The sequence below is a fragment of the Microtus oregoni genome, unplaced genomic scaffold (genome assembly GCF_018167655.1).
Source record: "Microtus oregoni isolate MIOR12 unplaced genomic scaffold, Mior012 000020F_ref0000438, whole genome shotgun sequence".
In the NCBI taxonomy this organism is placed as follows: domain Eukaryota; kingdom Metazoa; phylum Chordata; class Mammalia; order Rodentia; family Cricetidae; genus Microtus; species Microtus oregoni.
In genome coordinates this window covers 3,492,939-3,518,265 of record NW_024543079.1, presented here as the reverse complement: position 1 = coordinate 3,518,265, position 25,327 = coordinate 3,492,939, and the positions used below count along the sequence as shown (strand labels likewise).

At 54.1% G+C, this 25,327-nt stretch overlaps 1 protein-coding gene across 1 annotated transcript in view; it reads right to left on the bottom strand.

Moving 5' to 3' along the window:
* Positions 1–25,327, bottom strand: part of Prex1 (phosphatidylinositol-3,4,5-trisphosphate dependent Rac exchange factor 1) — a 155,677-nt gene that overhangs the window by 11,493 nt on the left and 118,857 nt on the right. Inside the window, exons 14-30 of the mRNA XM_041670450.1 lie at positions 24,773–24,848; positions 21,472–21,544; positions 19,032–19,174; positions 17,967–18,059; positions 17,117–17,265; positions 15,209–15,294; positions 12,949–13,085; positions 12,348–12,447; positions 10,566–10,753; positions 10,090–10,251; positions 9,297–9,507; positions 8,606–8,882; positions 6,453–6,659; positions 5,264–5,352; positions 3,187–3,269; positions 2,988–3,078; positions 1,068–1,196 (exon numbers count right to left, since the gene is read on the bottom strand). Of these exons, the coding sequence (XP_041526384.1) occupies positions 1,068–1,196; positions 2,988–3,078; positions 3,187–3,269; positions 5,264–5,352; positions 6,453–6,659; positions 8,606–8,882; positions 9,297–9,507; positions 10,090–10,251; positions 10,566–10,753; positions 12,348–12,447; positions 12,949–13,085; positions 15,209–15,294; positions 17,117–17,265; positions 17,967–18,059; positions 19,032–19,174; positions 21,472–21,544; positions 24,773–24,848 (2,294 nt within the window). The remainder of the gene's footprint in view (positions 1–1,067; positions 1,197–2,987; positions 3,079–3,186; positions 3,270–5,263; positions 5,353–6,452; positions 6,660–8,605; positions 8,883–9,296; positions 9,508–10,089; positions 10,252–10,565; positions 10,754–12,347; positions 12,448–12,948; positions 13,086–15,208; positions 15,295–17,116; positions 17,266–17,966; positions 18,060–19,031; positions 19,175–21,471; positions 21,545–24,772; positions 24,849–25,327) is intronic.

The following is a 25,327-nucleotide window of genomic DNA, read 5'->3' as shown; positions in this document are numbered from 1 at the left end:
GTGCCCACATGCTGCAGAGGCGCAGGCACATATGCAGTCTCCCTGACAGTCAAGGGCACACCACATGTACTTGTGCAAATCCCAGGCACAGCCCTGCCCTGTGTGGAGAAGGCTCACTTCTGCCTGATAGGTGTTTAGCACGTGGTCAGTACCCTTCAGAGACTCTCTTGGGTCTAAAAATCCTTCAAGAAAATCTGAATGCTCTCCAGACCTAGCTACCGAGATACTCCTCCCCAGTGAGATGCAGGGGGTGCTCTGGCGGGGTGTGGGGACAGGATGAGTGAGAATAAGCCACTCACTGAGGACATGGCTGTGTCAGGTGGTGTCCCATGCACCTGGTGCAATGGACTCATTTGCCCTCATGGCAACATGTGACAGGGAGTATTGTGAGCCTATAGAATTCACTGAGAAATGAAGGCCCAGAGAAGTCAAGGAAGGTCATACAGCCAAACGTGGGCTAAGAAAGGGTTCCTTGCTGGCAGGGAGATCCCAGACTCATTCACGCTAGTAACCTACTTCTGTTTAGAGACATGAATGGCTTGGCTCGAGACAGCCATGCCTTTGCAATCCGTTTCTTGTTCCAATTGGCCCTGGCCTGGGTCCATCTGGGAGTCCCTGACTCAGGGGCCCAAAGGCTCAATGGTGGACGAGATATGTGGAGTAGGCATCAATACGATTACCTAATGTCCTCACTCAAGTGTGGTCACAGGGCAGCTGGCCGCTAAGGCGTCAGGAAACAGCACTTTCCTGTATCATTGACAGCTCAGACCAGTGAGCTCCAGCCTGTGACCTCAATGACAAATAAGGACCCAAATGGAATCCAGTTTTGGAAGCTGAGAAGGAATGAGTCCCCCAGGCCAGCCCCTGACTGCAAGAAGCCTTGGTAGGAACGGCCCCATTTCCAGGGCTCCTCCAGCCACACAGGCCGCCTGGGGCCTTACCGAGTCAGAACACTCACTAGACATGAAGACAGAGCCACATGGATAGGCCTACTTCCAGACGACATCACAGTCTATATCAGCACCAAAAGGCCACTAACATGTGTGACATCCCCCCTGCCCACTGACCTTCCACATATCGCTGGATGTTGTCCACCAGGGTCCTGATAGAGCTGGGCAGGTTCCAAGGGTCCTCCTGGATGCTGATCTGGATCAAGTTCCGTCCACGGACCGTGCACTCTTCTTTTTGCTTGAACTCTGAGACAACACAGTGGCATGAAGGTGCGAGGTCAGAAGAGGGATGGAGGCACAAAGGCCTGTGTCCCGTCACTAGGTTACAGGACTCACTAGCCTAGATCAAGGAAACTACCAGGACTCATGGGTTGTCGAGGGCAAAATTATGGTAAGCGTCACAAACCGCATCCACAGCAGACACTGTTAATCGGTCTCAGTCCCCCCACAGCTGTAACCAACCCAGCAGACATTACAAATCAATCACGGCTGGCTTCTCAGGTATTACCTCCTTATAGCCACAATCGACTCAGCTGGCAGATGAGTGGTAGCCAAGTAGCCTTTCCCTACACAGAAGGAGCAACCCCGGCATGGAGCAGAAACGATGAACATTATCTAAGGTCAGGCAGGCAGGCTATGAAGCTACTGGACCTTGAATCTGCCCTCAGCAGGCCCAGGCAAAGGTCAGGCAGGCACTCGACCCTGTTCAGGTTTCTGAGACCCCTGTGGTTGTTTCCTCTGCCTCTGACGTCTGAGGCCCATCACTAGGAAAGTGTTCCTGGGACAAGTCCAAGGTTCCCCGATTCTTTGTCACTTCTACCCTATGATGGCCACCTATCTGCATCTGGTTTCCCATACACAGCAGGTAACCACAGCGGTCGGGAAGCCACTGACTCATCTCAGAGGCAATGTCCAGAGCAGGCCCGGAACAGGCTGGAATCAGTTTCCGGTGCCTAGACGAAGGAATGGACAAGTGGAGACATAGATGTGGGTTCATGGGTAGATGGTTAATGTGGGCGGGTGGGTGGATGGACTGCAGATGGGTAGGGGGATGTGGGTGGTTGAGAACGAGTAGGCAGGAGGATGGACGGAGGTGGGTGAGGGTGGAGATGCGTGCCAGGATGGAGGGGGGATGATGATGGAGAGATGACGGACCAAGGGTAGGTAAATGTGTATAGATGGATGGAAGGTAGGTGGGTAGAGGGAAGATGATGACGGACGGATGTGAATGTGTACAGATAAATGGATAGGTGGATGTGGGTGAATGTATGGATAGGTGGATGGAGGGTGGGGATGGATGGATGGATGGATGGACGGACGGGCGGACGGATGGTACGCGAATGTGTACAGGCAGATGGAGAGGAGGTGGGTGGAGGGGATGGATGGCGAGTAGGGAGATGTGTATAGATCGATGGAGGTGGGTGGGTATATGGATGCAGGGAAAACAAGTAGGGAGGGAAATGGCTACATGGCTGGAATATGTGTGTGGATGGACCTGGGATGCTCATCTCTCCCCCTTCCCATCCTTTGATGCCAGGGAGGCCCTCGGGACTTCTTTTCCTCGGGAATCCCTCTCAGTAAGCTCTAAGCAGGCACCAGGACCAGCGTGTAGAGAGGAATTTTTGGTATTGCTTCCACTAGATTTGTGGCTTTGGTTTATCGCTAATTAGTGGCACGTTATATTAGTTTTTCAACTACATGGAACTTAATATGGTACTTGTGACACTAAATTTCCGATAAGAAGAGTTTTGTTTAGTGTTAAAAAGTTACATCAGCGATAAAACAGACCACAGACGAAAACGACCAACACTGATGCGCAGACTCTGTAAGCAAAGAAAGCTACGTGAGGACAGCACAGGGACTGAGCTCACGCTCCAGGCTGTCCCCATTCTCAGGCCCAGGAAAAAAGAAAAAGAAAATCTCGGTTCAGTTTGAGTAAACATAGCAGTGAACTGACAGAACCAAGGCCCTTCCAGAGCTATCGCACAGACGTGGGACAGAACCAGCACGTGGCCATGCCCTTGGACGTCCCCTCACCTTGCCAGCTGTGTTCCATGGGGAAATGCTTGGTCTCTTCAAATGCCCTGTTCATCACAGGACCCTTGAGCAGAGCATTGATGGAATCCACCTAAGGACAAGAAGCTCCCATGAGTGCAGTGAGGCTGCCACCCACAGCATGCCCCCCTAGTCACAGGGTGATGAGCGGGCCAAGGCACAGGTGGGGCAATGGTCCTACCTGGTTAAAGAGATGCTCTAGGCAGCCGTGAAGTTTGTCCTGCTTGTCAGATGGGATGCGCATGTCACAGGGCAACTCATCCCCTGGCACGAAGAAAGCACCATGGCCGTCAGCCACAGCTGTCCCACCTCCCACCTTCCCAACTGTTTTCCTGATGAGTTACCATGGCTACAGAGCCGCAGACCCACAGGGAATGTGAATCTGACAAGCCCAGGCCCCGGCCAACCCCTGGACAGAGCCTTCACACTTGTGAGCCTCAGTTTTATCAACTGTGAGTGCAGCCATGGACATTGAAGCCTCGCAGGGTTAGCAAGTAGATGGTAGTTTCTATTCTGAAAGCCGGTGTGGGCTCCCCAACCATCACTCAGCTAGTCTTTCCTTCCCCAGAATGTCTTTCTTTTCCAAAATATACTTAATTATATTTACTTATGTTGTTGGGGGTGGCTGTTGGGCTCACGGGGAGGTCAGAGGACAACTTTGGGCCCAGGAAATCACACTTGGGTTTACCAGACTGGACAGCCACACACCTTCACCCACAAAGACACCTCACTGCCCTTTCTTGACTTTCAAGATGGTCTCACTCTGTATACCCAGGCTGGCCTCTTAACACACTATGCAGCCTAGGCTAGCCTCAAATTTCCAGTAATCCTTCTACCTCAGCCTCCTGAATGCTAGGATTACAGGCATGAGTCACCAAGCCTATCTTACCAGCCCTCACGCGAGTACTCTCGGCAGTGCTCCCAGCCTATCTTACCAGCCCTCACGCGAGTACCCTCGGCAGTGCTCCCAGCCTATCTTACCAGATCCATCACACAAGCCTCCTTAGCAGGGCTCCCAGCCTACTTGAGCAGCCCTCACACGAGCACCCTCAGCAGTGCTCCAAGGCTATCTTACCAGCTCCATCACGGAGCACACTCTGTAGTGCTCCCAGCTAATCTTACCAGCCCTCACAGGAGCACCCTCGGCAGCGCTCCCAGCCTATCTGAGCAGTGCCCTCACGTGAGTACCCTCAGCAGTGCTCCCCAGATGCCTTCCCATCCATCACACAGCTCATGTGCTACCCAAGTATGTAAAGTCTGCTCTCACCTCGACTTCCTTCCCCTTTCCTTCCTTCCATTAAACTGCTGTAGAATTAAGATTATATCCTCATGGACAGACTTCACTGGACACACGGGAAAGGGAGAGCTGATGTGGCAGCCTGAGACCCAGGAGGGTGACAGCTCACAGGGGACACAAGGGGGTATTCAATAATAAAACGTGTGAAGGTGAAGCCTGGTCAGAAGATGAATTTTTCCTTTTTTTTTTTTTTTTTTTTTTTTTTTTCAGAGCTGGGGACCGAATCAGGACTCCATACATACTGGGCAACTGCTCCACCACTAAGTGATACCCACGTATACAATGATTTTTTTTTTAAAGTCTGAAGCTGACAGATAACTAAAATGAAAACTAAAACCGCCAAGAGTCTGGCTCTGGCTCAATGCCCCCAGCACAGCACTATCTAGGTCATCAGGCGAGGCTAATGTTGGTCCAGTGGTCTACCTTCATGCCAACCTTCTGACGACCCCTAGACAGTAGCCTCACAGTAGTAAAAGCCACTGATGGGAGAAAGAAAACCCAGCTTTTCACACACTTCTTTGAACGTTCTGTGCTGTTTGAATTTTGGGCAGAATGGGGGGTCACTTTTAGGGAATCCCTCAGCTTGCATGGCTTGAATGAGATCAGAGGTCTCTCACAGGCACGCAGCACACACGGCAATGTCACTTGGGGTGGGTGGGTGGGAGGGTGCGTGCTGTGCGTGCGTGCATGCGTGTGTGTGTTCACTTGTTCCATGTCTCCGACACTAGTAATAACTGGTTCTTTCCTTCATTCCACTGGCTGCTGTGTCCCCAGGACCCCTAGCTGATCTTGAGCATACAGTAAATATTTTCTGAAAAACTTGTCCCATCCCATGATGCCAAGGGGCATGATAAAATGCGGCAGAACAAGCCCCCAGATCCCCACTGCAACCCTGCCATCAGGACGCCCCAGAAAAGCCCCTTTATCCAAGGCCATACTCTCATGGCCACCGCCTGCTCACCTGAGCCCATTTCATCACTGCCCAGGTAGGAGCTGTTGCTTCTCACGCTGGTGTAGGACAGGACAGAGTCACGATTGCTGTTACATTCGCTGCAACGGGACAAGAAACACCCGAGTTACCCTAATCCCAGCCCCTGGAGCTCACCTTCTGAGGTGCAGACAAAACTCCTCGCCTTGGACGGATGCCCGGCTAGAGGCAGCAGAGGGTTAGTCCGGCTGGGCCGGTACCCATGTCTGAGATGAGCAAACTCACTCAGGTCCAGCTCAGAAACACAGGCAGGACTCCCATCACTCAGGTGTCAGCGTCACCCAGGTTTCTGAACACTCTGCTGCTCTCATGAGCCCTGGACACACCTGCCCACACCACACCCGACCAAAAGAACTCAGCAGGACAAGGGAGCAAGAAGCCCCCCTGCCAACACTGATCCCACAGCTTTGTGACAAAGCAAAAATCCAAGAGCCAAAGATGTAAGAAAAGAGGTGGAGGTGCTGGGGGGGGGGGGGACACGACACGGACCTGGGACAGTGCCCCAAGGACACAGAATGCCAAAGCAGTCAGGACATCCTGCTGCAGAGTCACGGTGAAAGGTGGTGATGGGGACCAGGTTAGACCTCGTGAGCATAGGAAGGGAACTGACACCAGGCAAGCTGGCTTCCTCCAATCCTGAGCCTTCAGACTTTGCCCACATACTGAGGGCTGAGACAGATTCTGACCCCGAGTCAGACATCATGTCATTTCCACTGGGTTCCCTTCTCTGTAGTAATGAAGGTCACCTGTCACATCCCAGCAAGTTCTGGTTTTTGTCTGGTCAGTAGTTAATACCCTGCTTGTATTTTCAGGATAAATTTAACAATTGCAGAAGTACCACTCCCATCCTTGCAGAAAACTCAAGAAAATGTCTGTCTCCTTGGGTCTACAGAGCCCCCCCCCCCCCCCGCCACATCACAGAACCCTGGCTCTCCTACACCTGTGAACATATGGAGTACCCAGAATGAACGGTGTCCACATACCAGGCTTGGAGGCCTCAGCTCAGGGCAGGGGAGCCAAGGAGGCATTCTGGAACATTCTCTGAGAAGCTCAGATCCCCCTGACCCACCAAACACACACTGTTATCCCAGAGACTGAGCCCCTGCATCTTGGGAAACATCACAGTCTTGCCTTTTCCACAGGCCTCGATGGTCACACGCACCTGTAGGAGTCACGGTAGCTCATGGTGTCGTGGCCTGAGTCTTCCTGCTCATCCTCCGAGACCTTGAAGCACACCTTCTTGATGCCTCCATGGTCAGTCCTGTCCACTTCGCTCTCCTCGCTGACCGGCGGGGAAGATGAGGTCTCCTCCACCGAGGGTGGGTCACAGAGGACAGCTGAGGTCGGCTCTGTGATGGTAGACAGTAGCCTGCCAGAGCAAGGCAAAGGCACTGAAGGTAAGGATATAGGCCTGCGGCACTGCCACACCAGGCGGGGCTCAGCTCCACCTCATCTCTGACTCCACGGGGGGGGGGGGGTGAGGGGGGGTGGGGGGGTGGGGGGGAGGAGTGATGGAATCACCCAGTAGCGTCTTTCCCTCCCTTGAAGTCCTACCATCAACTCCATGGGTGCTCAGCACTGCCTCCTGCTGGACCTGACTATAAACACCTCACACAGGCTGGGAAGCTCACACCTGTAGTCCCTAGCACTCTGGAGGCTGGAATATGTGTACATATATATATAGTCAAGAGTTCAAGGTCAGTCTCAGCTACATAGCAAGCTCTAGGGCAGCCTCAGCTCCATGAGACTTTGTCTCAAAAGAAAAAAAAAAGAAAAGTAAACAAGAAACCCAGGGTCTGCAGGTCACAGAACCTGGGTGACAGCCACCAACTCTGCTGCTGCAGCAGGTCAGAGCACCCCAGTTACAGCCACCAACTCCAACACTGCAGCACACCACTGGCAGGTATGTCCACAGTAAAACTTCATTTAAAAAGCAGAGCATGTGGTGGACAGACTCTGGCCTCTGGCAGGCAGCCACAGTGAATATCAGCTAAGAGTGTGGACTCTGTAGCTAGATGGGCCTGCTGCCCTCTCACGCAGGCATTTCCTAGGCTAGAGGCCAGTTATTCCTTCTGAGCCTTGTTTCCTCCTCTGGAAAACGGGGTGACAGCAGGACCCACGTGGCAGGCTGCTGATAGTGTTGAAGCATATAAGAGACACTGGGCCTCACCTAGCACCCGTAAGTGACGGTAAGTTGGTAAGAATTTTACATAAATGTGCCCACCAGGGGCTATAGGGCAGTGTGTGGAGACAGTCTGGGCTGTCAACTGGAGGAGGATATCATGACCCTGCGCAAGCAGTAGCCAGATACCCTACACGTCCAGAGACCCCACAACGCAGACCAAGGTAGGAAGGAGCTTGCCTTTTTTTTCTATTCTTTTTATATTGATTTACTTATTTGCTTGTTTATTTTTTGCCTGAGTGTACATCTGTAAGGTTCCAGACCCCTGGAACTGGAGTTACAAACAGCTGTGAGCTACCATGTGGGTGCTGGGAATTGAACTTGGGTCCTCTAGGAAGAGCAGCCAGTGCTCCTAACTGCTGAGCCTTCTCTCTAGCCCTGGTTGGAGGCTTTCTTACCGTTCTTAAACTTGACTGCACAGCTTTCGCAGTGTCACACAAAATTAATTCCCCTCAGCATTACTTGGCACCTGGTCTCACACAAATGGCCCTGGCTGGGTCCACACGCTCCCTCCAGGTAGTGTACGGGAAGCAGGTCCCTACACTGGCCCAGACACTGTTCCTGGCTAACGCATTTCTTAGGTCTCTTGATCTATAATGGCACATGCTCCTCCTCCTGCTGCTCCTCCTCCACCTCCTCCTTTCCCTAATCCACCACCACCACCTCCTCCTCTTGTCCTTCCATCTCCTCCTCCTCTTCTTTCCTGCATCCACAGCCTGGACATTTATTTGATATGTGCTACACAGGACTGCCTGTTCCTGGCTTTAGCAAAAGCAACCTCTGTCCACCTCCTGAGTAGTGAGCGTGGAGCTATCACTGCCCAGAGCTGGCAGTGGTTTCGTGCATCACAGTGTCCTACAGAAACAGGGACACCTTGTCATTGGCCCGATTTGCTGCAGTGTCAAATCAGAGAGACTCTCACAGACAGGCGCTTTAGCCTCAGGAGGACCCTGCCTTTGCCCCTCGCTTCCTTAGAGAAGGCTCTCCTTGGAAAGAAGGGACTTGGTTGTCACAGATGCTCAAGGCAGCAGGTGGGTAGAGCCAGGCAATGCTGCACAGGACCTGAAGTTCTCAGAGTGGCTGCAGAGAGGGTTGGACTGAGAAGCCCCAGCTGCCCCAGGGCCAGGCCTCACCTATTGATCTGGGTGACATACTGCTTCATCTCCTTGAGGGCCACGTCCAGCTTGGTGAACAGTTGCAGGTACGCATCCTGGATCTCGCGGTCTTCCTGTTTGAGCAGAAAGCTCAGGCCCCGGTCTTGCTGGTTGGGACTGCTACCGGCTGACCCAAAGCTGATATCATCGAGACCCTGGCCTTGGGAGTCCCCGTCTACTGCAGATGTGCATTTCCAGGCGGGGGCAGCCATGGTGGTAATACAGTGCTGTGTGTAGGCCATGGGGTTCAGGTGGCCTGCAGTGAAGGTGGGGGAGCTTATGAGAAACAGGTCCCAGCTCACACAGAGGGAACCCTGCCTGAACCTCTGCACAGAGGAATACAACCACAACTATGGCCTGTGTGACACTCTTAGAACTAGGTCACCCTGAGAAAAGAGCTGTTGATAATACATTCTAACTACTGAGATCTTTTCTCCTACCTAGAGTGCAGACGTGATGGCCGGTACTCTGGCAGCCATATTCTACCATGAGAGGCATCGTGAAGACGAAAGACTCAAACAAAAGATGGCACACAGATAGATAGGAGCCTGGGTCCCTGGTGACTGTGGAGCCACTGACACCATCCTGGATAGTGGCCTCTGGACATTTTTCTGCATCCTCATCTGTAAGGTGAGATCTAATACAATATCTAAGAGATGCACGCAAGTACCTTGTTCTGGGTCAAGGCCGATGAGGGAGGGTTTGCGTCCGAAGCGGATGCTGAAGGACCTGCCCACCGAAGGGGTGGTCTTGGGGTAGGACACTTCCATGAGGTTGACGTGACAGTTGGTGGGGCAGAAGTCCAGGCCACACAGCGGGTGGGGCTCCAGGGGTGCCTGCTTGAAGGGGGGGCTGACCCTGCTCTTCAGTTGGACTGCAAACTGAGAGGTGGGGACAAGGGAGTGTGAGGTGGCATCAGTGGGTCCTTGAATACCCCTGGAGCCACTTTATCCTGGCCTCTAGACCCGACATTCCTGCTCGGAGAAAACAGGAGCACCGTGAATGAAGTAGGTCCCCCGAGTGTCTCTCACAGGGATAGCCTCGCAGGACCCGTGACACCGAGCACTGACAGGTTCTCTTCTCTAGTTTAGCCGCTGTAATATCTTAGGAACCATGTCTCCCGACCCTCAGTTATGAGGTTCAGGCACGGTCACCTCCTCATACTACAATGCTGGGGCCAGGGCAAGGCAAGGGGCACACATAGAGCCAGGAGCACCCTGGGAGGCCATTTAGTCAGGGAATGCTGCAGCTAGAGTCACAGGCCATCTGATCAGCAGTGAAGGCCCAGCCTCAGAGTGAAGCTGATATGGGCAAACAGATTCCCACAGGAACTGCTCAGGCACCCAGATATGACCATGCCTGAAGGGCCATCTACAGTGTGCCCACGACTGAGCCCATGAAGCTTAGTCTCACTTGGGTGAACATGGCAGAAAAGCTGGAAGTGGAGCGTGGGCAGCAAGTACCTCCTGGTAGCAGTTGATCCTCTGGCTGATGCTGCCCAGCTTGGTGTCACAGATGTTGTGGAACTCGTAGTGGGACATGGTGATAATGGCGCTACTCATGGCCATGAGCCGCCCACAGTTCTGCACGAAGACACTGTCGTCGGCAGCAAAGGCCTCAAGGATCTGTGGGAGGGAGGACAGCTTCTGAGCATGTCTGTGTACCATGGGGGCAGAGTGTTCTTACCTGTGGGGCCCCTTTCTGCACCGTGACACCTTAAGAGGTTGGTGCTGTGACACACCCATTTTGGAGAAAGGAAAAGTGAGGCTAAAAGGATAGTAACCATCTTCCCCAGTTTCGCAGTTGGTAAGCACTGGGGAAGGGACGAGATGCCAGGCAAAGGAATCAGCTACCCTGACCTGGGGCCAGAACACAGCCAGTCAGGGCCTGAAGGGTGGAGTGGGGATGCCTGGGGTGGGACTCGGGAATAGGGTGAGACCTTGGCAGCCAGGCGGAAGCAGCCACGGGGCTCCACGATCTTCTCCAGCACGTGGCATTTGGCTCCGGCTGTGCTCATATACTCGTAGACCACACCGTGCTCCAAGTGCACATTGTCCACCGTCAGGTTCACCACGGCACTGTCCTCATGCAGGCTCAGCTGGGGACCCAGGGACAGCAGAGGCAGGGCTGGAAGCCAGAGGGGCAAACTACATTGAGACTAGCACTGAGTCCTAGGAGCGAAACTGCCACCTTGAGCGGGCTGTGGTGGGCCACACACCAACAAGCACACTGTAGCTTCACCTGCTCGCTGGTCCACTAACCCAACCACCCTCCCAAGCGCTGGCCCAAGTACCACATTCCCAGTGGAGACTGATCCCACCTGCCCACTTTGGTGCCACAGACAGCAGGGAACTGCCATCTGGATCCCCACTGTCTCCATAGAAGGGAGGGAGGAGACATTCTTTCTCAAGTGGACTCCAAGTTGCCAGGGCCACCATGTAAAGAGCCACCTGACAGGCTGAGAGGTGCGAGGTGATAATCGAGCCAGTGCTGAAGCTTGCTGACTCGGCTCAGCCCACACCCTCCTGCGGTCCAGCTCCAGGAAGGACTTATGTGTTTAGGACAGGGGGTGACCTCTGAGGAGATGATGATAGCTGAGCAGACATCGGAGTGAAGGGAGAGCAGTGGCCCAGGCAGTGCGCACAGTGTGAAGCTGGGGCAGAAATATATTCAGCTAGATGCAGAACAGAGGGCAAAGAAAGAAAGAGAAGGGAGGCGACACCAGGAGCCAGGCTGGCCCAGACATGCGCGCACGCACGCATACACGCGCGCGCGCACGCACGCATACGCGTGCACGTGCACACACACACACGCCCCAGGCTTTGGGGGCTGAGGTCAGGATTTCGTCTTGCCCCTGAGCAGGGAGAAGGCCACAGAAGGCTCTGTTCTCATTTTGTGAGGACACTGTGTGTGTGGCATGCGGCAGAGGTCAAACAGAAGAGGACAGTGAGCAAGCTGCTGCAATAATCCTGGTAAAAACCAGACCAAACCAGTCCCAGCAAAGGTAATGGGAACTGGTCAGACCCTGGGTGTGGAAAGAAGGGCAGAGAGTGTGGACAGAGAGCCGCAGGAACCAGGGAGGGAGGACAAAAAAGAGGCCCGAGAATCCAGAAGGATAAAGATGAACCAGGGGCAGGTTTGGGGAAAGCCAGTGTCAATGAGGCCACAGTAAGTTTGTGGTGCCTGTCAACAGCCAGTGGAGGAAGTGAATTGACTGATAGAGAACCAAAAGGCACTCTAGAGGGGACACTGCAGGCCAAGAAAGGACAGTGGCCCACAGAAGACACACACTTCTGATCCCATAACCCATGGATATGCCGCACTGTCAGCAAGTGGGCTGTTAAGTAAGCAACCAACGAGTCAGTGAGGAGTAAACGGGAAGAGTTGTCATAAGAGTCCTTTGTGGGCAGACGGAGGGAGAGTCAGAAAAAGAGTTGTCAGGACTGGGCCATCAGCCAGCAGGAGAATCAGGAGCTGAGGCAGGTGAGAAGTTTCTAGAAGCTGAAACAGACAAGTCAGGGGACTCCCAAGAGTCCCAGAAAGAAACAGGACCCAGAGAGACTCTTCTGGGCTGTGAGGCCTCAGTGTGAGCGACTAAAGATGGGGGCCCACACTGAGCTGTCACAGAGCCAAGGGGACTGGCACAGGCTGCACTTCTGAGGACCAAATGGGATGGACCTGGGACCCCAGACTGAAGCTCCTCCCACTCCCAGTCCCTTACCTGAGTCAGGCTGGTCCTCTTCCTGGGGGTCTTCATCCCCCTGACTGGCCCGTGCCTGCTGAGCATCCTCATGGCTATGGTAGACCCACTGGTACAGACCCTGCAAAGAGCCACTATCAGTGGACCAGGCCCCCCGTGCTCAGAGGGGAAGGGACAGGCCAAGACAAGTCTTATGCCCATCCATGAGGCCACCTCTGAAGAGACCTCTAAAATGCTACTCTGGAACACGGGCCACACTCAGTCCTCAGCTCCACATAGGAATCACTAGAGGCACAGCCAAAGTGTCCCCATCTCTCCTAAATCCCGAAGGCCAAGAAGCACGACTGGCACATGACAGGCGCTTGGTAAACACTTGCTGAGAGTGAGTGGGGACATCAGAGTGACTGCCAACATCCACCAGAACCCCGGCCCCCATCCACACAAGAGCGGTTTCTACAGTCAATGTGGCTCGTGGCACACAGCACATGTTACACACTATAGTTACAAAGCCCCATTTGTAAAGTGCCCTTCCCACTCAGCTCAGCAAGGAAAACCTAGGCTGGCAGGGCTCACGTCCCAGCCCAGATCTCCCCAGGCTCCCACCTTCTTGCTGAGTGCTCACCAGGGCCTCCTCCCGGCGGTTGCGAAAAGCTTGAAAGTGCTCCAGGACCTCGAGGGCGCCATCATTGGCCACATTGTTGCCATTGACCTTCAGGATGCACTGGCCTGCACAAAGCCCAGCAGCCACAGCCTCGGAGCCTGGGGAACAGGAGCACTTGAGGCCAGAGCCAGGCAGAGGAGCCACGTTCAGGCTGACCCTGCCAACAGCTGCATCTAGAAGCTGTGGCTTCTCCCACCTGCCAATCAGAGAGCTGCCACTGACACCCGCAATGGGCAGGGCAGAGCTGGTGTCCCCATTTAGTGACAACTGGCAATTAGCCCAAGGTGGTACCTCAGACCCCTGTCTTTCAGAACCCTGCATGACCTCATAGCGAAAGACCAAAGCCAAGTGACAGAGAGAAACACCAAAGCTACCTCAGGGCACAGGCTCAGAAAAGCCAGGTCAAAATATGGTTGCCCGACTCAAGCCCATCCCTCTCAACTCTACCACAAGGCCCAAACAGTGGCTCTTGACCCAGGCTTCTGTGGGTTAACTGACAAGTCTAGAGACAGACAGAAATGGTCGGCTGCCTCTGCTTAGGAGATGTGCAGGCCTGGAGGACTGTGGTCAGTGCAGGCCTCAGTCTCAGGCTTCCAACTGTGCAGCTGCCCTGCAGCCTACAACGTGCTACCTCACTTCTCTGGGCCTCAGTGACCTCATCTGTGGCATTCATACACAGCACATCTCGTTACGGGACTCTGGGAGACTCAAGACGTCTGGGCATGGGAAACCGCTGGTACTCACTACGTGCCAGCCCTTTCTTAGTTCCAGCCAAGGTCTCACACGCTGACAGCTGGACCCCGGCAGATGCTGCTGGGAGGCTACTGAAGCTTGAAGAGATGGGGAGAGGGAGGTCTTGGTCACTGGTGACAGGCCTTCGACAGGGACTGGGAGTCCCTGTCCTCTTAAGTTGTCACTCTAGTTGTGTGTGAATGGTTTCACTCTGCCAGACCCATCTGCTGCGATGCTCTCTCCAAAGGCCAGAGCAATGGTGCCCATCAACTCTGACCCTGAGCCACACTGAACCTTTCTTCTAAATCTACCAACTCAGGCACTTTCTTACAGCTGAGAACCGCCAAGTGACACGGCCACACACACTGTGAACAACCACAAACACCTCAACAGCTACTCAGGCAGAGTCCCCTCCTTCTCCCGCCCACCTTACCTAGCTCTCTGACGCCTGATGTGGGGCCCCTGGTGTTCTCTGAGGCTGCCCTGGATCCTACAGGATGCCAACAACATCCACATCTGGCCACTAGATGCTATAACATACCTTCCCTCATGGTGACAACCAAAAACTGCCTACAGACAATGCCAGGGATCTCCTGGAGAGGGAACAAACTGGCACAGTAAGAAATGGCCTTTTAAAAATACATGCGATACAGCCCACTGTAAAATACTGTCAGATCCTAGCTGCCTCCACTGATGTGTGTTCTGTTAATTGGGTGATATACTGCAGCCCCAGGGGCTGGAGAGATGGGTCGGTGGCTAAGAACACTGGCTGCTTCTCCAGAGGGTCAGAGTTCAACTCCTAGCACCTACAAAGTGGGTCACAACTGTCTCTAGCTCCAGTTTCAGGAGATGCAACACCCTCTTTCTAACCTCCACAGACACTGCGTACATGTATATACGCAAGCAAAAATACTAACAGATAAAATAATAAAACTAAAATATAATCAATGCAAGTAGAACCCTAAGCAGAAAGGAGAAAATACAAATGTTAAAGGGAATCGCCGGGAGACTATCAGGAAACCAGAATCAGGGGTCTCCTGGGCCTCACAGACAATAGAACAGCACCTTCAACAGACCCCAAAGAAAACCAGCACAGACCATGGGGACATCAGATTGGGCACCCATGGGTTCAATGTGGGCACAGAAGTGATTCTGTGGGGCCTCCAAATTCAGAGTTCTGGTGCCTTTTGAATTCTATGCCTGCCTGTCTGTCTGCCTGCCTGCCTGCCTGCCTGCCTACCTGCCTGCCTGCCTGCCTGCCTGCCTGCCTGCCTGTCTGGGGGGACATCCAGCCCATCTAAATGGCATGCCTCCCTTCCCCCGCCTCAGTCCCAGCACTTCCCATGTCTCCTGGTTGCTCCTTCTCCCCTCCTACAACGACCTGTGCAGGTCCCCGCTAGAGCAGTAGATACCAGAGTACAGGAGCACCAGGCCCATGTCTCCCCATGAGCAGAATGCAGCCCCAAAAAGCTCCGCACACCAGGCTCACCTCTGCCCACAGCAAAGACACACGGCGGGGCTGCTCCTCGGATCTGGAAGGACAGGGACTCTGGGTGGTCAGGGACTTTGATGGTCCTAGCAGGCACAGGGGCAGGGACAGGCCATGAGAAAAAGAAGTGTGGCTCCCACTCCCTTAGAAGTCCCTTTCTACCACTACCCTACCCTATCCCCAAGGCCTCTTAGAAATCAGCCCTGAAAGGAATGGTACCCAGAAACACAGTCAACCAGATCCCCAAAGCTCATGGCAAAGAGTCAAAAGGCCATCAACCAAAGCAGAGAGGGACAATGCCAGCCGAGAAGGCAACACATATCAAGGGGAGGCAAGGCTGGGGGTGTGGATATCAAGAAGAAGCACCAGCTGAGGGGGTGGATATCAAGGGGAGACATCAGTTGAGGGGGTGGATATCAAGGGGGAGATACCAGCTGGGGGTGGATATCAAGGGGAGACACCAGCTGAGGGGGTGGATATCAAGGGGAGACACCAGCTGAGGGGGTGGATATCAAGGGGAGACACCAGCTGAGGGGGTGGATATCAAGGGGAGACACCAGCTGAGGGGGTGGATATCAAGGGGAGACACCAGCTGGGGGTGGATACTAAGGGGACACACTAGCTGGGGAGGCACCAGCTTGGGGGGTATAGTTATCAAGGGGGCGCACTAGCTGGGGAGGCAGATATCAAGGGGAGGGAACAGCTGGGGGCTAGATATCATGGGAGACACAAGCTGGGGGTAGCAGGTATCAAGGAGAGGCACCGGCTAAGGGGAATGGCAGGTGTCACTTATCTGCCATGCAGCTTTCTGTCGCCCTGCCTCAGCCATGTCCCTACCACACAGTATGGTTCCTTCTATGCCTACCAGGCAGGAAGAATAGCCCTGAGAGCCTGTTCTCAGAACTTCAAACCCGGAGGACTTCCACCTCTGGCACCTAGCAGACAAGCCTTACCTGTCACCTTTCCCCCACATCATCTCTTCTTACAGAAATAGTCTAAACCAGTGGTCCTCAAATGTCCTAACGCTGAGACCCTTTCATACAGTTCCTCATGTTGTGGTGACCCCCAACCATAAATCATTTTCATTGCTATTTCATAACTGTAATATTGTTATGGTTATGAACTGTAATGCAAATCTCTGTTTTCCAGTGGTCTTAGATGACCCCTGAGAAAGGGTCGTTTGACTCTCTCCTCCCCACCGGTCCACTGAAAACTCTCCACAGCCCACAGCCAACATTTGGATCAATTACAGGGAATTATGGCACCAAATACATAATCTTAAAATACAAGTATGCCCTCTGCACTACATCTAGATGTGGTCCACCCTGACCTGCAAGCTGTGCAGCTGCCAGCTTGCCACCTGTGTCTACCTGCAGCCTGGGGGAAGCTTCCATCTCCAGTGGCCATCCATGGGACCTTGCCACAGGCATAAGGAGCCACAGGGCTTGGCCCCTCGGCTGTATCCACCTCTCCTGTCTCCCACTCCACTCCAACCCCTCACTGCCTCTGTCCCTCTACCACACCGTGAACAAGGTGACCTGGGGGTCTTTGTGCCAGATTCTTCATCCTTCCAGAGCCCTCAGCCCCAGGATTCCCTCCTCGACTCTCAGTAATCTCTGAGAATCACCACAGTCCCCAGTGGCATCTCTCTGGCCCCTGTTCTCTGCACACTCTGTCTTCTTCAACCATATATATCCACCTCCATCTGACTAATCACCTCACTCCTGTCCTGTGTACACCTGTCCCCTGTCCACACCCAAACTCCACCTGAATCTACGGAAGGTAGGAACTGTATCTACACTGACGGGCCTGTGTCCCCAAGTCTGAGACACCACTCACACACACGTGCACTTGGGACACCTGCAGTTAGATCAGGAAGACCTGAGCTCGCCTTGGGGCCACACTCACTCTTTGGCCTTGGTGGCCACCAGGAGGCGTAGCGGGCGGCGGGAACAGAAAGACTGGTTGAGGATTGTCTCCACCTCAGAGAAGGGCCGCAGGAACACCAAGTCCTCGTTGATGGAGTAGATCTTCCTCCCCACCTGCAGGCCAGCCATCTAGAGAGAAGCACCAGGAAGCTCATTCATTCCCTCTGGACGAGTGGTAAGAGGTGTGTGAGCCCAGGCTCTGAGCTCTGAGCTGTAAATAAAAGATCAAGGAGGCAAGGGTGGGTGGCAATTCCCATGGGAGGAAATGGTCAGGGCCAGCCACTGCTTGTCATAGCACAAAGGTCAGTGGGGTGGCCACTTTGTGACCATGAGAATGTGACCAAGAATGTGGAATGAACATCAACATGACCCAAACGTCTAGCTCCCCACCCCCAGCCCCCACCTCCTGCTAACCCAGTAGGCCATGAGGTGCCCCGAGCCAATTGAGAAAGAACCCCTTCAAGAGAGACTTCTGCTTTCCCTGTACATCCCCAGAAGTACAGCAGGTGGCGCTGGTGGAACACGCCAGAACCGCAGTCCCATTTCCCAGCTACCCTGCATCTCAGACAAGTTCCAGACTAAATTCCCCATAGAAGCAAAATAGGAAAGGCATCAGCCGGCATCCCAGAACCTGCTGAGCTGCCCCACCTCCAAAGACATGAAGACATACCCGGCTGGGACACTGCCCCACTGAGTGAGTGGCCACCCTGGGTTCTCACCTCTGCCAGCAGACATGCTCAGATGGGACACTGCCCCACTGAGTGGACCCTGGGGTCTCACCTCTACCAGCTGGGACACTGCCCTACTGAGTGGCCACCCTGGGGTCTCACCTCTGCCAGTGAGCCCCTCTGCACAGACTTCACCACCACAGCCTTGTTCTTCTCCTCGAGATCGAAGCCATAGTCGTCTTCCTGCGGCGGGATCTGAAAGCCCGAGGCCAAGATGCACTTGAGGCAGCGAGGTGGGAGCAACACCACCCTGCTCACTACGGACTACGATCCAGCAGCTGGGGCCCCAAGTCTGCAGGGTAAGGGTGCAGACTGGACTGCAGGGCCAGGCCAGTGGACTGGAGTGATATCAGAATGTCGTGGGACACAGTAGGCACAAAACACATCTATGTTGAATGAGGGGATGCCACCCTCTCGTCCCAGAGGCCAGTACTGATCACCTGTCGGCTTGCTTCTCCCACCCTCCCACCCCTGCAGCCCAGAGTCTCTCTGCTGTCCTCACATCAAGGGCTCAGTAGCCCTTTAACACAAAGGGAAGAGATCCTATCTGCCAGAAGAATGGGTAAAAGGGAACTGGGGGGACACTTTCCCCAGGGCAGGATGGCCAGGAAATGTGCTGGGATCCTGGGAGTTGGTGTGCGGGTACACACGTGCCCACAGTGAGTCAGCAGGAGCTCCGTGGGCACTGGGGACACTACTGAACCTGCCCCACCTGTGCTGTTGATCGTGACTGGAGGGGAATGTGCTCTGGGGAACACAGCAAGAGGAACGTCAGGGGGAGCAACACTCGAAGTGTGCCAGACAGCAGGCACAGCACCCAGGTGGGCTAAGATACCAGCATTCCTGACCTAGCAGGTAAATGTTCCCGACTGCAGACCCTCAAGGCTCCTTAATGCAGGCAGGACACAGACTCCTGAAACCTGCAGTGCCGTAGGTAACTAGGGAGGCTCCATGAGGCTATGGGTATGGGGTAGATGAAAAAACAGGAGCACCTGCAACCCCAGTTGGGAGGAGTGCAATCTTGGCTGGCACGGTGACCTGGCTTCCTGTGCCCGAGACTCGTGCTTAGAGCTGCATTCCCTGCTCTGGCCACTGGCTGAAGCTGCTCCACTCCCGAGCCGCAGGAGACTCGGGAAGAAAGGTATGGTAGTCCCACTGTGCTCCTACCAGTAACCGCTTGGCCAGGATGTTCTCCACCAGCTTGAAGTCATTGCGAAGCTGTTTGTTCTTGCTGCTGGTCCCCTCCATCTCCTCGTCAGCGTGGAAGCGGAAGTATTGGGATTCATCCTTGAATTCACTCTTCTCGAGAACTATAAGCCACAGACACACAGTACGTGGTCAGATGGCAGTGGCTCGGCAGCCTTTGCCAACCGGCAGCCACAGGCTAGAAGCAAGCCCTGGACAAATGTGGCTTGGCAGAGAGAGTATTATACTAAAGCAAAATTGTGTACCGAAGTGTGAACGCCACATGAAGGGCAAGCTATCTGATTCTTTAAAAATCTGACACGGCTCAAAGCCATGCGCAAGCATTAAGACCCGAGTTCGGATTCGCAGTAGCCATATAAATAAATGCCAGGTGCAGCCCAAGTCTACCCCAGCTCTGGGTTCAGAGACAGATCCTGTCTCAAAAATCAAAATGAAAAGTGACTGAGGAAAGACATCTAATGTCCACCTCTGGCCTCACATGCACATGAACGCAGCCACACACATACACACCCAGGCTGGTTCCCAGCACCCATACTGGGTAGCTCACAACCACCTACAAGCCCAGCTCCGGAGGATGTGATGCACAGGCGGGCACACACACAAATTTAAAACAAAAAATCATATAAAAAACAAACAAACAAACAAAAAGACCAGGCATAGTGGCACACGCCTCTAATCCCAGCACTTGGGAGCCAGAGGCAAGTGGATCTCCTAGTTAGAGGCCAGCCTGGTCTACAGTGTGAGTTTCAGGACAGCCTGGGCTACACAGAGAAACACAACAGAGGGTACAGCAAAGCCCAGAGTTAGCAGCTGTCGAAGGCCCATGAGGCTCTGGGGTAAGGCAGCCCGAGCACAGACGCTTCCAGACCCCACTTCTTCAAGGTGGCAGTTCCTCCTCCTCCAAGGAAACTACCTGTGTGTGAGTGTGTGTTCCTGGGTCACCCCGATCACCTCTTCAGAACAGACACACAAATTGCTATTTGCATCCGAGCAGGGCAGCCAGGCTCCAGGCAGCCTGCTTATTTAGTCTCCATTGTAAACATGGGGTTAGAGGATTCCAGAGCTGGAGGAAGAGTCAGCGCTGCATCTGAGCCGTGAAGTCCCAGCAGACATGGTAGTACTGAGACTTCTGAGTCACCAGCACAGCCAAGGGAGGCCCTGCTCCCTTTTCCCAGCTTTGAGCACACAGACCTGGGTTCAAATCCTTCCATCTAATACTTTAACCTCTTTGTGCTTCAGCTTTCTCCTCTAGCAGAATAAGAAGACCAAGTCCCTGGGACGGCTCTAAGGCTGTTACGGTGAGCCTCGCTTTCCCTCTCTGCTTAAATCCGTCCCTGAAGACTCCCGCGGTTCTGAGGCTCAGTTCAGACGTGGCGGGAAGTGCCATCCCTTCCTCCACTCTGAGCTAACCCTGCTCTTTTGCCACAGCCACACCCTAACTTTCAGCCCTTTCCTATTTTAGCACATATTTGAGTTCGTGGCAGGGTGCGGGGGAGCTTCAGAGCCTGCCATCTCCCTCCCTGAAGGGCCCTGAGGGCATCAGGGCTGCCCAAGTGCCCCTCCTTGTACAGCATCCCCAGACAGCTGCCTTCTGGGAACAAGGCTGAGTGGACCACAATTATCCTCAGCCACAAATGAGAGGCTCCTGCAGAGGACAGGCGGCAGGGCCAGCGCTATCAGAGGGTACAAACAGCTTTTGAGAAGAAAACAGCCCCAATGGGTGGCCAAGCCTGGTCCCTTCAGCTGAGGGGATAAGACTGTAGGCTCCTGGAGAGAAACTGAGGCTACAGGGGAGCTAAGCCTAGGGGGAGTGAGCTAAGGTGAGCCTAGACCTGGGCCATGGGCACAGACAGACAAATGGCTCCCAGCCTATTTTCCTAAATAAAGTTTTATTAGCACCTAGCCACACCCCTTTTGTTCCAGTGTTGTGGTGGCTGCTTCAGCACCTCCTGCCTGGCCCTTTGCAGAGCAAGTTCACTAACTCTGAGTTACAGCAAAGCACCTGGAGGCAGGGAGTTGACCTGAGGCCTGCCAGGACCAGACTCCTGCCACCAACTCACACTTCTGCAGTCTGTATCTGTGTCCAAGCCAGGGCAAGCCACCACAGCACCTGTTCATCAGCATGCACAAGACATGTTGGGTTGTCTGATACACAGAGTGGGACACACATGCACATATGCCAGATTCTGAGCCTCTCCATGGCACCACCCGGCACCATGCCGGACACACAGTGGTCACCCGTTGAAAGGAGGCAGAGACTATAAGGGAGAAGATGACCAGCAACAGTGATGGGAGACACCTGGGGGCAGGGGAGGCCAAGGCACAGCATTCAATGCTGAGACACCACATACACAAAGCTGGCTCCCGAGGCCCCGAGCAGAGTTCTAGGCCCTGCACTTACCATGGTGCATGAAACCGTTGTTGCACAGACCCACGCCAAGCGCCACTGCCTCCTCTCGTGTCTGGCAGTCCCCCTGCAATGAACAGAAGGGGATGCCATGAGGGGAGCCAGCACTGAGTCCTCTAAGGGCAACCCATGGCAGGCTGCCACTCGGGAGACACAGGCTGCATGAGGGCAGAGATTTGCCATACTGAATATCAAGGTCGCCAAACCTGTTTGGAACCTACTCCTAATGAACTCCTAACAAGGGAGTCAAGCTGTTAGATGTTTCTGGTTGCCTAACAACGGCCCTTTCCTGATCCCTCCCTAGTAAGGAAACTCTTGCCCCCTTCCACAACAACCTGGGTAGTTAAGGTGGACACAAGCAAAATCCTCCAGCAAGTGTGCCAAGTCCCCTGTGCCCACAGACTGCTGCCCGGAACAAAGGAGTGACACCTAGTGCTTCTGCAATCATTCTAGATCAAAATGTGACCGCAAGGTAAACTACTGCAATGGTGGCAGAGCAGAAGGACACAGACAGTGTGGTTCCCAAAGACCTCGTGTGCGCCTTAGTGTGCCGGGCCACCAACCTCTGTGCTGCTCTCCTGAGAGGCACAAATCCCAGTCTGTTCTGTTCTCTACGTCTGTAGACGTGTCCCTGGTGGCAGAAATGAAATCTATGGTGCCTGAAAGGCCTGCAGCGGCTTCTGCAGACCTCTGGAAAGAGGACACCAGTGACAAAGCCATGTGAGGATGTGATGGCATCATGGGCAGAAGTCTGACTCATGCGGATGCCACTGAAATACTGACGGCTGCACGTTTCTAGATATGTGGCCTCCGACAGTCACCTTTCATTTAGGCTTTCTGTCTTTACAACATGTCAGCAGAACTTGGGACACCTGGCTGATCTCAAAGGATGGGGAGCAGGGACCTGACTCCTGGTGCCTGCCCTTAGTTCCCACCCCTCCCCAAACCAGCATATTTGTGTTGCTTGCAGTTCAGGCAAGAATTTGGATTCTCCCCCTCCCCTACTTTGGCCTCCCAAATGCTTGAAGCACAGGTGTATCCCAACACAACGGACTTAGAACTCAAAAAAAAAAAAAAAAAAAAAAAAACCTCATTGCTAACCAGGTAGAGAGAGGCCAGAACCTTAGCATGGAGTTGGGCAGGCAGGCTCAGGCACAGCTGCCGACTGAATCAAGGACTGTGATTGGGAGCACCTCGACAGCTAGGAGCCAGGCTCAGAGGCTTCCAGACACACAGGCAGCCAGCCCTGCATGCAACTGTTACAGTACACAGAAGAGAAGGGCTGCCAGACACCTAGCCAAGCAGGCCTGACCTTCCTTGTAGAGGGTGGAGGAGGGTACTCCCAGCCAAAGGGACCTGATTGCTTTTCCAGCAGCTGTGAGGCCAGTCATGAGGACCAGGTGTAGGGACTCCAGAAGGAATTGTGGGGGAAGATTGGGGACCCTGGAGAGGGGCTGAGAGACTCTTGGCCTCAGCGCTCACTGTATTATCAGCTGAGGATCACAGAGAAGACAAACAGCTCCTAAGGGATCCTAGGCCAGTGGCAGGGGGATGGCAAAATTGGAGTTAGGACAGAGGAGGCAACAGGGAGGAACAGTCCACAGCAACTGCCCCTACCTGTAGGGGACTGGCTGCCAATCCAGGTAGCCTTGGCTGGGTGTTCGGTCCAAGAGGACTAGTGGGCCTCTGGAGTCCACTTGGCTTGCAAAGGGCTCAGAACCAGCCTAGCCTGCCTGTCCTCTCAACAAGGAGGCTCCTCAGGACACAGGGTAAGCCATGGTGACAGATATGGGTGCCCCAGATGAGGACAAGTTGGAGGGGGAGGAGAAGGACAACTTGGGCAGTGTCCTCTAACTCATCTCTAGTTGCTGCTGTCTCTAAACTGAGGGTCATGGGTTTCCCCCAAGCTCCTGGGAGCAAAATGTGCACACCCCTGCCTGGCACACACGCCTTCCTGGCACACACCCCTGCCTGGCACACACCCCCGCCTGGCACACAGGAATGCCATCCCCATCTCGTCACCTGATTTTTCAAGGGACCAGTGGAAGCAAAACAGGGTTGGATGCACACAGAGAGGCACGGATCACCACAGACACCATGCCCACCACACTCCATCTCTCCACTGACTGACTCCTTGACAGCTGGGGAAACTAAGGCACAAACAGGAGGGCTGATCCGGGTTGCCCGATGACAAGGAGGCTTTCTGAGGGTTGTGTGAGCCATCACATCACAGACAGGGAAACCAAGATTCCAAAGGGCAATCACTGGCCCCAAGGTGGTGGCTCTGCCACACTGCATTTATCTGTGTCTACTCCCTGCATGGCCCATGTGGCCCCTCCTGTGACTAAGATGTCCAGACCATTAGCAACACCATCTGCTGGGCCCCGGTGATTAATGCAAGGGGTGCTCAGAGGACGCAACTGTCCACTTTCTCTGCCCTGCTGCTGGCGCTGGCCCTTGGGTCCAGAAGGCACAAAGGAGGAAGGCCAGCATGTGCTGCCCCTGGTCACCATCAGCCCATGGCTGGATTATTATCAAGGTGGTGCGTCCCCACACAGCACTCCCTATCTGGCTGTGCACTCAGAACAAGTCACATGACCTAAGCCTTAGGCTCCCCATTTGTAACACTGGAAGGGTTCAGTGCGTCCTGAGGGTCAAATAAGATGACAACCACAGTCTGAGGTCACACATAGCATGGCTGGTTTCTCTGAGCTAGGTACTCCTGACCTTTAGGGTCTCAACTCTGACTCACCACCCATGCATGTGAACCTGTCCCCAAGCACCCCAGGCTGGATCCTGAGACATCCAAGACCCCTCAACACTCCTGGTCTCTTTCACATGGACTGGATTCAGCATTTAAGTGGGGCTCCTCCCGGTTGGTGACACCTGAGGGGACAAACCATTTGGACAGGGAGAACTTGAGGCATTTCTCCCTTAACATTACGTGAAATGAAAAGGCTCAACTCTTCCTGCTGCTTGCCTTTGCAGTTCTGTGCAGGTGCAATGCCTGGAGCTGGGGCTGCCACTCTGTGACGACGAAGCAGCCAGCCTGAAGACCGCACAGTCGGATGGCGGAAAGGTAGAAGGCTGGGCGTAAACACCGTCACTGAGCACCAAGACACTACATGAAAGGAGTGCTGCCCAGAGACAGAGTCCCTTGCTGAGAGGTTCCCTGTGTGGTCACACTGTAGACACAGAGAGCAGAAAGGAGCTGGGTCTGCCCCCAGCTACGCTGCTGACCCCAGCTACATGGCTAATCCCAAACCACACAGAGTCTGGGGCCGCTCAGACTCACTTGCGCCAACAGCCAGTCCACCAGCTTGCTCCCAGGGACCACGGATTTGTAAGTCTTCAGGTGGTAATCACGGTCCCTGAGGAAGAGGAGGACAAATGAGTGGTGGCATGGGGGGAGCATGTTGGACAATGACTGGCTGCATGGGGGGGCATGTTGGATAATGACTGGCTGCATGGGGGTGGCATGTTGGATAATGACTGGCTGCATGGGGGGAACATGTTGGACAATGACTGGCTGCATGGGGGGCATGTTGGACAATGACCGGCTGCATAGGGGGGCATGTTGGTTTCTGGAGCCTGCTCCAGCTGGAAGATCTTCAACAGACATGGAGAAGAGGTTGACCCACTCCTGACTTATGGGCCAGCTGCCCCACCAGAAGATGAAGAGAAGGCCTCGGGCTGCAGACACTCTCTAGCCCAGGGGACCTCTTTGTGCAGTCATGGCTCTTGAGGCAGCTTTGCCAGCACAGACAGGTTTGCCCTGGGGTGGAGTGCCACACTGAGGACCATGAGCATCGTACAGCACCAGATGTCTCTACAGCAAGGACCTCTCCTG